Source organism: Hyaena hyaena, unplaced genomic scaffold (genome assembly GCF_003009895.1).
Source record: "Hyaena hyaena isolate Hyena2069 unplaced genomic scaffold, ASM300989v1 scaffold_333, whole genome shotgun sequence".
Lineage (NCBI taxonomy): Eukaryota > Metazoa > Chordata > Mammalia > Carnivora > Hyaenidae > Hyaena > Hyaena hyaena.
Genome location: NW_024080963.1, coordinates 428,383 through 440,790, shown reverse-complemented (window position 1 = coordinate 440,790; position 12,408 = coordinate 428,383). Strand labels below are relative to the sequence as shown.

Here is a 12,408-nt window from a genome sequence, read left to right as displayed (position 1 = left end):
ATGTATAATCACCCCAAATTTGTTTGCATAGTGAAACTCACTGTTGATATTTGCTGCCTATGAATACCTGTTAATCATGTATTTTATAATCTATCTAGGTAGGTGAAGTAAAAAAGACTATATTACTTTAATTTTCATCAAATTTTTATAATAAAATTATATGTATAAGCATATATAACTTTTCTTTACAAGATATATGACAAGTGATTCATATTTGTTCTCATACTATCACCTTTTTCTTTGGTAAAAAGTAAATGATATTGGGAAAATAGTCTTTGGGTGCTTACATGGTTTGAGGTTAAAAAGGAAAGAATTAGAATTGCTGACCTCAGAAATTCTCTAAGTACTGTATATTCCAGTATTGAATATACCTTCAAAATGGTGGGGTACATGAGAACGTAGAAAATGTTGTAATTATATTTATCCTCCATCCAGGCTATTTTGTTTTTGATGAGGAAGCAGACCTACCAAAAAGGTAGAGAATAAGCCAGGGACTGACAGATGGATAAAAAAGTAAGACCCAATTAACTGAATATTGTTTCAAGAAATATACTCTATATATAAAGATACAAACAAATAGAATGGAAAAGGATATACCATGCAAACAATAAGCATAAAAAGCTGCTGTGTCTTTGTTTCAGAATATAAACTTGGAATGTTACCAGGGACTAAATATTTTTCTATAATGATAAAAGGGTTAATCTATCAAGAAATATAACATATTAAAAATGTATGCACTTATTAACAGAGCTGCCAGATACCTGAAGAAAAATTGACTCAACTAAAGGGAGAAGTAGATGAATCCACAATTGTAGCTGGAAACTTTAACAAACAATACTTGACAGTACAGAAAGACAAAAAAAAAAAAAAAAAAAATCAGAAGGGATATATACCATTTGAACAATACTTTTAACCATCTTGACCTAAATGACATTTATAGACTACTACACCGAAAAAGCAAAATGCACATTCTCAAGTATACATGGAATATATATATAGATACATCAATATGTGAGTCTTTCTTTAAGTCTTAGGAAGTTTCAAAGGCTTGAGCTTATACAGAGGGTGTTTTCTGTCTCCCATTGTTCTAACTTAAAAGGAAGAAAAGTACGACATCTAGAAAATTCTCAAATATCTGGAATTTAACCCAGGAATTAAAAAGGAACTTACAAGGGAAATTTAAAAAAAAATTGAACTGATAATGAAAAACAACATATCAAAATGTAGAGAACACCTAAACAGCTTTTAAAGATCTTAAATCAATGATCTGTGCTTATAGCTTAAGAGAGCAAATTAAACCCAAAGTAAGGAAAGAAGGGATATAAAAAAGAAGGTAAAAAATTAAACAAAATGGTAAACAGACAAAAACAGGAAATAACAAACTCAAAAATTAATTCTTTGAAAAGATTTCTTAGTGATATTAATAACCCTCTAGAAATACTGATCAAGAGAGAAAACCCAAATTACCATTATCAGGAATGAGAGAGGAGGCATCAGACTATAGACATTAAAAATATAAGGGGATACTATGAATTTAGCCCAATAAATTCTGTAGCTTAGATGAAAGGGACAAAGTCCTTGAAGAACACAATTTGTCAAAACTAACACAAAAAGAAATTTTAAAATATAAATAGCCATATACTTAACAAATGGAATCTATAATTAAAAAATTTTGCACTAAAACTCTTCTTCAATAGTGAACTCTTATTAAACATTTACAAAGAAATAATACCACTGTTACATAAACTAGAAAATCAAGTAGGAAGAAATGCATTTTGTGAAGCCAGTATGACCCTGATGCTAAAACCAGACAAGGACAGTATAATAAATGAAAATGACAATTAACAGGTGGCAGAATTTGTGAGTGCAGAAAACCCTAAGAAATCTATAAAAACTACTAGCATTATTCATAAATGAATTTAGCAGTGTCTCAGGACACAGTGTGTTTCTATAACCAAGAAATTTTTGGAAAACAAAAGAACAATACCACCTATGGTAGCGTTCAGAAACAAAATACTCAAGAAGTTTAATGAAAACTACGTAAGACTTCTGCACTAAAACTCCTTTTCCTAGGAAAAGTTAAAAGTAGAAAGATATACTGTAATCATCAGTTGGAAGACTCAGATTGGTAAGATGTTAATTCCCAAATTGATCTGTGGATTCAGTGCAATTCCACTCAAAGTCCCAGCAAGCTATTTTTGAAAAAAGTGACAAGCTCATTCTAAAGTTTATACAGAAATGTAAAATACCTAGTACAACCCAAGCAATCTACTAAAAGAACAAAGTTAGAGGACTTACACTACCTGAATTGAAAACTTTATAGGCAAATAGATCAATATAATACATGATAAATCAGAAATGGACCACATGTAATTTTTTGGGGGGAGAGAGAGCCTGTGTATGTGCACATGTACAAGAACTGGGCAAGGACAGAGGGAGCGTGAGAGAGAGAATCCCCAGCAGGTTTCAGGCCCAGTGTGGAGCCCATCATAGGACTCTATCTCCCAATCGTGAGATCACGACCTCAGCCAAAATCAAGAGTTGGATGCTTAACCAACAGCCACCCAAGAACCCGATAGACCACATGTAATTTTTAACATGGATGCCAAAGCAGTTCAGTGAGAACATGAAAGTGTTCTCGATAAATAGTGCTAGAACAGTTGGATATCCAAACTGAGCAAAGTCAGGGCTCAACTCCTATTTCCTGCTACGTGTGAAAATTAATCTGATACGTACTTTACACCTGTCTTTAATATTTTAAAACTTCTCAAGATATTGGAGAATATCTTCCACCATGGGTTAAGCAAAGATTTCTGTTAGAGAAGATAGAGTGCTACCATTTAAGAAAAAAATTGAAAAATTAGACTTTATCAAAATAAAAACTGCTTATCAAAGATGTCTTTAAAAAATGAATAGGCAAAAAAAAAAGATAGGCAAGCAGCTTACTGAGAAGATATTTGCAGCACATATATCTGATTAGAGACTTGTATCTACTAAAGTACTTTGAGAACTGTAGTAAAAAGACAACACAATTTTAAAAAGGACAAAAGCCTTGAATAGTCACCTCACAAAGGAAAAAATGTATAATTATATAAATGTGTATACACATATGCATGTAATGTGTATATTATATATAATATATACATATATGTAACAAATGTATGTAACATACATGTATATAAATATATACACATATGTGCATATATATGACACGAGGTATATATTCTTATATATGTGCATACAAAATAATATATATAAATAAAAATGGCCAAAAAGCACTTCTAAATGTCCTCTACATTATTAGTCAGCAGGGAAATGCAAATTAAAACCACAGTGAGGGGACACTACCTGCGTACTAGGATAGGGTGATGAAATTTCCTAAATGAAATAGGCTGAGACCACGAAATGTTGGTGAGCACCTATGGGAGTATAAAATGCTACCATTACTATGGTAATATATAAAAGTATAAAATGCTTTTCATTTTACTATAGAAAATGGTTTTGGTAGTTTCTTTAAAAGTTAAGCATATCCTATGTCTTAGCAATTCCACTCTTAACATATGTAAGAGAAATGAAAACCTGTATTCACAAAACCATAATAAAGAATCTTTTTTTTTTTTTTTAAATGTTTTATTTATTTCTAGGAGAGAGAGAGAGAGATAGTGTGAGCAGGGGAGGGTCAGAGAGAGAGGGAGTCACAGACCGAAAGAGGCTCCAGGCTCTGAGCTGGCAGTCAGCACAGAGCCCGACGTGGGGCTCGAACCCACGAACCGCGAGATCATGACCTAAGCGAAAGTCGGACGCTTAACCGGCTAAGCCACCCAGGCGCCCCCATAATAAAGAATCTTTATGGCAACTTTATTCATAATCATCTAAAACTGGAAGCAGTGCAGATACCTGTCACCACAAGAATGAATAAGCAAATTAAGATCTATTCATAAGATGGGAATATTACTTGACAGTTAAAAGGAACAAATTACTGTTAAAAGCAAGAATGTAGATGAATCCTAGGAACATTGAAAGAAGCCAGACACAAAAGAGTACCTACTTTTTTATTTCATTTTTGTGCACACTACAAAGTTATGGTGATAGAAATCAGAGTAGTGGTTGCTTCTTGAAAGAATGGTTGATTGAGAAAGGGGCACAAGGGAACTTTCTGGGGTTGTGGAAATGTTCTGCATCTTGATACGGATGTGTAATACTTGAGTACTTGCACTCAAAATTGACCTCAATTTAAAAAAAAAGTCATAGTCTTTAAGTCAAAAGTCTCCAGGAAAAAGTATTTGCTGAGAGACTAGACATTATCTCTAATCTGAACTCTTAAGTTTATATAGGGCTTTAGCAAGTTCATTCAGTTACTCATTCATTCGTAATGTAAGAGTAAGAGAGACAAAACCCAGTGGCAAATGTATAAAACTAAATAAATACGGTGTAGTCCGTGCTGTCTCACTGAGGTATGAGCATAAAAAGGAAGTAGCTAACTCCAGGGCTGAAGGAAGGCTTCACAAAAGGAGGTGATATTTGACTAGGTTTCTCGTGTTTTAGGAGACTAAAGATTTCTATCCATGGTGAAGGTAGCCCTTTCATTAGTGCTAATTTTTAAGCTTCAGGACATTTCCTCTAGCCATATTACCTCAGGATTTGACCAACTAGACCTTGTTGACCGTATGTGTATCTTTACTGTTAGTCTTTGGTCATTTTCCTTCTCATTTTTTAATTTACTTTGGGGAGTCTTCTTTTTCTTTCCTTTTCTTTCTTTAAGTAGTAGTATGCATTGCTGTACATATCTTTTACTGAAACAGTTGCCTTCCTTCAGGTTTTTATCTGTTAAATACCTCCATTTAACAATTATTTGTCACTTATCTTTTATGTGCAGGATATGAAAAGATGAACTAGATATAATCTCTATCCTGAAGGAGTTTTCTACTTAATATATAAAAAGAACTATAATATAGAAAGTAGAATGCATCATAGAAAGGTTATAGATAAATTATTATGGGGATTCCAAGAGAGGAGAGGTTAATTCCACTTGAATAGAATCCGGGAAGGCTTCTTTGTCTTGTTATGTGAGCTAACTTAAAAATGGGAAGTATTGATATGTCAGTGACTGGGAGGGAGCATTCCAGAAGAAAGGTCCAGGATATGCAGAGGTGTAACTCTAGGTATGATAAGAATATTTTGCCTGGAGTTAAAAGGGATACTGGAGAGGATTTTGATGGTAGTTTACAGAGGGATAAGAGTTAAACTTTTTAAGGGTAAGAAAGACCTGAACTTGTTTGATTGTTGAAAGAAGGATCCAGTGCACATGAATAGGACATATTATGTAAGAAATCCGTGTTATATGCATAGAAAAAAGACTAAGAATATGTGTTATCAGTGGCTATGTCTGGTGGCCAGTAATTACAAGAATATTTGAATGCTCTTTTTGCTCTTCTGCATTTAAGTTTTTTTTAACTTCTGCATTAAAATTTTTGTACACATATTTTTGTTATGCAATTAAAAAATTATGTATCTGCTTCATGCACCCACTGTGGTGGTAGCTCATTTGCTAAGAACTAATCAGTTGAGAACCTGTTGATTCCCAGTTGAAGAAGCCTTTATCTGATACATCATGCTGTTTCTCTTTTATGTACTTGTGTGTGTATGAATGATTTTAGCCCTAGTGACGCAAATTTGGTTTATTTTGCATTTTAATATATGCGTTGTAAAGACTAAATGCCCCCAAAACTTAACTGTTGTGTTTCAACTATAAGGGATTTTCCTCATTCAGCTTTCTTTCACATAAATAGGTTTTGCAGAAAGCAACACTTGTTGTTCAGAGTGAAGTGGACAAATGTGTAGAAGATATAATGAAGGAAAAGAATATTAACCCTGAGAAGGATGCCAGGTATGCTGTCTCTACAGCAGTCTCTTTAATTACACTCTTGTATGGTGAGGTGTGGAGATCACACACAGTTAGTTGTAAAACAGTGGAGCTGAAGGGTTTGTAGAGATCATCCAGTTCAACCATTTCACTTTGCTAGATGAGAAATTGAGGAAATGCTTTCTAAATAGACAGATGAAGCACAAGCTATGGAGGACATTACTTTATTGTGATAAGATATGATTTTTAAAGATAATAATTTTATCATTTTCAGTTTTAAAATCTGCATGAAGGCATGCTTACTGCAGATATCCGGTTATAAACAGCTCTATTTGGATGTAGAGAGTGTGAGAAAAAGGCCATATGATTCTGATAACCTCCAACATGAAAAGCTGCTTCTCAAGGTAAAATTTTGTTTTCAGTATTTGGAGTTATTGGACACTGGAGAAATAAATTGGGCTTGAGCTAGTAAGGTCTGTGTGCAAATTCTAGAGGATTATACAGGCATCCAGTTTCTTTGCGCCTTGTTATTCGTGAAAGATTTTGAGTTAACTATTTTTATAATTTTCTGATAAGGCTCGTTAAAATATATTCACATAAATTTTATTTTAATGTTCCTAATTCTGAAATAAATTATAATCCTTATAATTTAATTTATAATATAAGGGAGATATCTTTTCAACTGAAAAGTAGGAGTCCACAAGCTTCAGATGTTCCCTTTACTTTTTTGTATAAATCGCTCATTTAAGTTAGGCATTCCTTTTAAGCTTACTTTCAAATTGTGAACATGGACGTCTCCTTTCATATTACTATGTTAAATATTTTGGGATTTATGGAATGTGAGTTGCCAAATAATACCACCACAGATTTAAAAATTAAGGAAGTAATGAAGTTTACTTTGAATTTTTCTATTTCTTATTTCTAAAGTATAAATACGTAAGGCTGGCGAGAGGCCAAAATTAGAGATTAGTAAACCTGGAATAAGCTTTCCAGATCATCTAGTCTAGCATCTTCATTTTAGGTTTAGGGATAAGGATTCTTTTTTTTTTTTAAGCATGTATTTATTTTTGATTTTTTTTTTAATGTTTACTTTTGAGAGACAGAGAGACAGAGCACAAGCAGGGGAGGAGAAGAGAGAGAAAGGGAGAAACAGAATCCCAAGCAGGCTCTAGGCTCTGAGCTGTCAGCACAGAACCCAACATGGGGCTTGAACTCACAAACCGCGAGATCATGACCTGAGCCCAAGTCTGATGCTTAATTGACTGAGCCACTCAGGCGTCCCCCCCACCCTTTTTTTAATGTTTATTTATTTTTGAGACAGAGAGAGACAGAATGTGAGCAGGGGAGGGGCAGAGAGAGAGGGAGACACAGAAACCGAAACAGGCTCCAGGTTCTGAGCTGTCAGCACAGAGCCTGACATGGGGCTTGAACCCACAAACCGTGAGATCATGACCTGAGCCAAAGTCAGACACTCAACCAGCTGAACCACCCAAGCACCCTGGGATGAGGATTCTTAGGCCTAGAGGAGATAAAGTAATTTGCTTTAGGCTCAATTTTATTTTTAATGGTTAAAGTCAAAGAAAATAGCACATTGTACTTGGAGTTAGGAGTTTGATATATCTAAAAATGCTGTGGAATGAGACATTGATAGTATCTAAGTAATAGTAAGAGACAAGTTAAAAAACAACCTATTTTTCAAAAAGAGTACATATACTTATATACACTTAATTTTAAAATCAAAAATAAAACTTGATTTTGTCAAATGAGGATAACGAAAGTACATACCTCAAAGGGCTGTTGGTGTAGACTCAATTTGTATATCTAAAGTCATAGAAAAAAATTAAAGTTTTAGAATGGTGTCAGGCACTCACTGCGGGTTGGCCACCATTTATATGCTCATTGTTAATCATTATTCCCTTAACTTTTCTGACCCTATTTACATAATACCTTGCCTTTAGAAGGGGTAAGATATAGATGCTAGCATTGTAGTCAAGGTAATTTTTATCTTAGTGATTCATCGTGAATGTCAGTTTTAAAGGTAAAGAGCCATTTGGTGTCAGGGAACCACCCAGCTGCTGCACAGACTCAGCAGTCTATGTGAGTAAAGAGTTAAGCAGGTACATGTTTCTTTAAGTGAAGTTTAAGGATCACCTTCACTAAAGTTAACCAACTTTTTAATATTTAGAATTTAAGGTTCTACCTTTGCCCTATGAAATCAGAATCACCAGAGGTGGAACCCAGCAGTTTGATATTTGTGTATTTATTTTACTATATTTTATTTTTAATTTCTTTAAGTTTATTCATTTTGAGAGAGACAGAGCAAGTGGGGGAAGGGCAGAGAGAGAATCCTAAGCAGGCTCTGCATTGTCAGCACAGAGCCAGATGAGCGGCTCAAACTCACAAAACATGAGACCATGACCTGAACTGAAACCAAGAGCTGGACACTTAACCGACTGAGCCACCCATAATCAAACCCCTTGCCAAACTTATGGAGAGATGCCAATATGTTAGTAAAAAGAGACCAGATAAGATCTAATGCCTGGATTACCCTGGCTTAAAGTAAGGTCACAAGTCTTCACATTTTATTTTAGGTGACAGGATACTCCTTTCATTAGGAGTCCTTTATTCAACAATGCCTGAAATGGTAGTGAAATGGAAAAAAAATGCAAGTATTTCTGTTCTGCAAATATTCACAAACTTTTTAATAATTTTTGTAAGTCTGTTTTGTTTGATGACTTGTGGTATTGAATTTAGAAAGGATTAAATTTTTTAACCTTTATTTTGCATTGGTTAATTTGTTGCTAATATTTGATTTCTGGTTTTAAATCCTCAGTCTTAAGGAACATATTTACTTTAAACCAAGCCATTTTATATTTTTCTTTTAAAATTATGAAAATTTATAAAATAATGATCATATGGATTGAAATACTAGCAGTCTTACTTCTTCATGATTCCCTCCCTGTCTCCCTTCTTCTGGTTAGGGACTAATCACTCACCATTAGAGTGGAGCCTACTTAAGTATTTAGTGTTTGAGGCAAAGACCATGTACCTAACATTGTTTATCTTAAGGAGGCAGTTTACCAATGCTGGTGTATATGTATTACTTAGTAAATAAAGATGCTTCATTGTTTTAGGTTTCTGCATACTTAATACTTTGTCAAAGTATACTGTTCTTTATATCAGTCTTTTAAGTTGGAGTAAGAATACTGCATTTTTTTAGGATAATTGAAAAGTTCTCTAAGTATAGTTTTTGTTGAACTTATAATTTGTTTACAAAAGCTGTTTAACATTGAAAGCATTTAACTTAACTCATATCTGCTATGAGAAGAAAAATGTCTTGGTAAATTAAGAACATCACTATTATTTGTAATATGGAAGCATGTTTGTACAGCTTTGGAATCTTCTAATGCCCACAAAAAAGTTGAAGGCTAGAATCTCCAAGCAGTGGGCTGACATTGGTTTCCAGGGTGATGATCCCAAAACAGACTTCAGAGGCATGGGCATACTTGGACTAATCAATCTTGTGTAAGTGAAAATAAACTTTTTCTTCTTCTCTAAGTGAAATTACAAGGAACCTCCAATATTGTTAAATTCTAATCATTGATCGATTTGTTTCACACTTTTTCTGAATTTTAATAGCTACACTGCTTAAAGTATTTACTGATACGCTGGCAACAATATGAAAAGATTGGACACATTTTGTTTTTGTATGATTTCTTACTGATATCTTTCTTCCTTTCTCTCCCTGACCTCCTTTCAGATTTCCTCTTAAGGAATTATATACACTCTCTTTTATTCTTTTTATCTTCTTGCCTCTTTTTTCTTGGTTTTCTAATTCCATCTTGGGATATATAACTTGATAAGATACTAATAAAGTCTCTTCACACTTAATTCTTCACCATCTGTGACAAATGATCTAAAGCCCTGACTTTTCAGAGCCTATATGAACTCTTTTAGAAATTTGTGTACTTTATGAAAATTTCAGTGATTGTGCCCTCCAAAATTTAAATGAGCTGTGGAAATCCACTTTTTATTCTACTTCTTACCCTCATAGAAACACCCATTTGGTTATCATATATGTATATGAGTACCAGTACATTATGAGGTGATCCAGAAGATTGAACAAAAGATTATCCCTAGCTTTAAGAACTCAAAAAAGTTTCCATTACTATAAGCCAACAGGATGTAGGAGTCTACAAACAGATAGCTTTATATATTTCTCTGTTATACCTGCTAATACTTGCATTTTTATGGCCAGGATTTTTGTTATACCATTGACCAAGGAGGGTATTTTTAGTGCAGAAGAGAGATTATTGACTTTCTTCTGTTTGCACAGAAAATGGCATTAAACAATACTGACCTAAGCTGCAATAGGAGAAATAAGCCGGGGTGAAGGATGATGTCCCAGCCGGCACACGTGGACTATTTTATAGAAAACTTAAAATCACCAGAAATAAACATAAAGAACTCTAGATTTGTTTGAAAGGTAGATGGAAAGTCTCTTGTTAAATCATGTATTTGTTTAAGTACTTCAAAGCCTTTCCCAAGGCCTGTGTCCTATAGTAACAAGATAGGTCTCAGAGCTCAGAATTAAATTTTGATGCAGACACATTTCCAAGTCCCTGAAGTGATTTGAGCTGGAGACTGGGATGATTGTGGCAGTATTATCATCTTGACAGAAGCTTTTTAAATTTCTTCTGGATATCTTCAATTTGAATGACCTATTTCATCATTTTTCTTAAACTTCTTAAAGGTATTTCAGTGAAAACTATACCAGTGAAGCTCACCAGATTCTTTCCCGTTCAAATCATCCAAAATTAGGGTAAGCTGGATAGGTCAAGGAAACTGTAAATTCTTGAATGTTAACATGTTGATGATATTATCTGAATTTGAAAGTTTTTCATGGTATTTTAAAAAATGAGATTATTTTTTATTAATAAGAACTTTATAAAGAATATTGCAGGATATTTTATTTTAAAAGCAAAGTGTGATTGTAAATCAGTTTTGTATTTAGTATATTTTTGTCACTGAAAATATAGTTTGTCTATAAAAATGAAGGTAAGGAACTTTATGAAAGTTTCTTGAGAAATAGATTTGAAAATAGGAATCGGAAATAGCTTTGAGATAGAAATAGAAAAATGAGAAATAGTTTTGAAAATTGCAAAGTGAAATGCAAATAAGGTCCTGTTATTAGCTTTGTCATTATTTTATTTTTATATTCCAGTGATACCTACCTTTGAAAAAAACATTATAACAATATTGCATTATAAAATAAATTCCCTGATAATGGACAAAATGTCAGATTACTAGTGTGTTTAGAAGCCAATGATAGTGTATGTAGTACTCTTTAATTTTTTAAAAGATTTTTGTTTTTGGTATTTTGTGTGACCAAAGCTTTATATTTATTTATTTATTCATTTATAGCTTTACATATATATTTGTGTATACACATATACACACACACACATATATATATACACAATATGTATATATTGGAATTTTTTTCAGATTTATTTAAATTCTAGTTACTTAATGTAGTGTAATATTGGTTTCAGGAGTAGAATTTAGTGACTCATTGCTTACATACGACACCCGGTGCTCATCACAAGTGCCCTCCTCAAAACCCATCACTCACTTAGCCCATTACCACTCACCTCCCTCAATTTGTGCTCTATAGTTAAGACTCTCTTATAGTTTGCTTCTCTCTTTTTTTTTCTTTCCCCTACATTCATCTTTTTTGTTTCTTAAATTCTGCAGACGAGTGAAATGGTCTTTTCCTGACTGACTTGTTTCACTTAGCATAATACACTCTAGTTCCATCCACTTTGTTGCAAATGGCAAGATTTCATTGTTTTTGATGGCTAGGTAGTATTCCATTGTGTGTATGTGTGTGTATATATATACCACATCTTCTTTATCCATTCATCAGTTAGTGGACACTTGGGCTCTTTCCATAATTTGGCTTTTGTTGATAAAGCTGCTATGAACATCAGGGTGAGTGTGCCCCTTTGGGTAAGTAATTTTGTATCCAAAGCTTCATTTTTACTTCTTAGATTATATCCAGAAAATCAATAGCCTCTAAAAGAACAAAAATATTTTATCTATTCTGGTTTATTTTTCTTAATAGATAGAGATTATTATAAAATCAATATTGTATTAGAAATGGATCAAAATACCTTTTCCCTAATTTCTTGTATAATTTTAAATTTATTTTATGAGCTATTTGGCTAGCTGGTATAACTGGTAATGTTTCTGACATAGGTATTCTTATGCAATAGTTGGAATCAACCTTACTGAGATGGCTTATAGCTTGCTGAAGAGTGAAGCTTTGAAGTTTCATCTCTACAACTTTGTTCCTGGTATACCAACAATGGAACACTTTCATCAGTTTTATTGTGAGTATTAAAATGAGTTAAAACTAGATATTTCTAAGAGAATTTTTAAATCATTAGGAAGATATATAATTTAATATCTCTGTTAAGTATACAACTTATGCTTGTCATTTTATTTAGGATCTTTGAAAAACAGGGAAATAAGAGTAGATG

The 12,408-nt window shown here is 33.3% G+C and overlaps 1 protein-coding gene across 8 annotated transcripts in view; it reads left to right on the top strand.

Annotated features, from left to right (window-relative positions):
• Window positions 1–12,408, top strand: part of ELMOD2 (ELMO domain containing 2) — a 29,161-nt gene that overhangs the window by 6,720 nt on the left and 10,033 nt on the right. For 7 of the 8 annotated variants that reach the window (XM_039249169.1, XM_039249165.1, XM_039249168.1 and 4 more), the window contains 5 exons: window positions 5,790–5,887; window positions 6,138–6,267; window positions 9,255–9,388; window positions 10,617–10,685; window positions 12,125–12,258. In XM_039249169.1, coding sequence (XP_039105100.1) covers window positions 5,790–5,887; window positions 6,138–6,267; window positions 9,255–9,388; window positions 10,617–10,685; window positions 12,125–12,258 — 565 coding nt within the window. Of the gene's footprint in view, window positions 1–433; window positions 514–5,789; window positions 5,888–6,137; window positions 6,268–9,254; window positions 9,389–10,616; window positions 10,686–12,124; window positions 12,259–12,408 lie in introns of those variants that run through there. The other variant, XM_039249173.1, reaches the window with a different exon arrangement.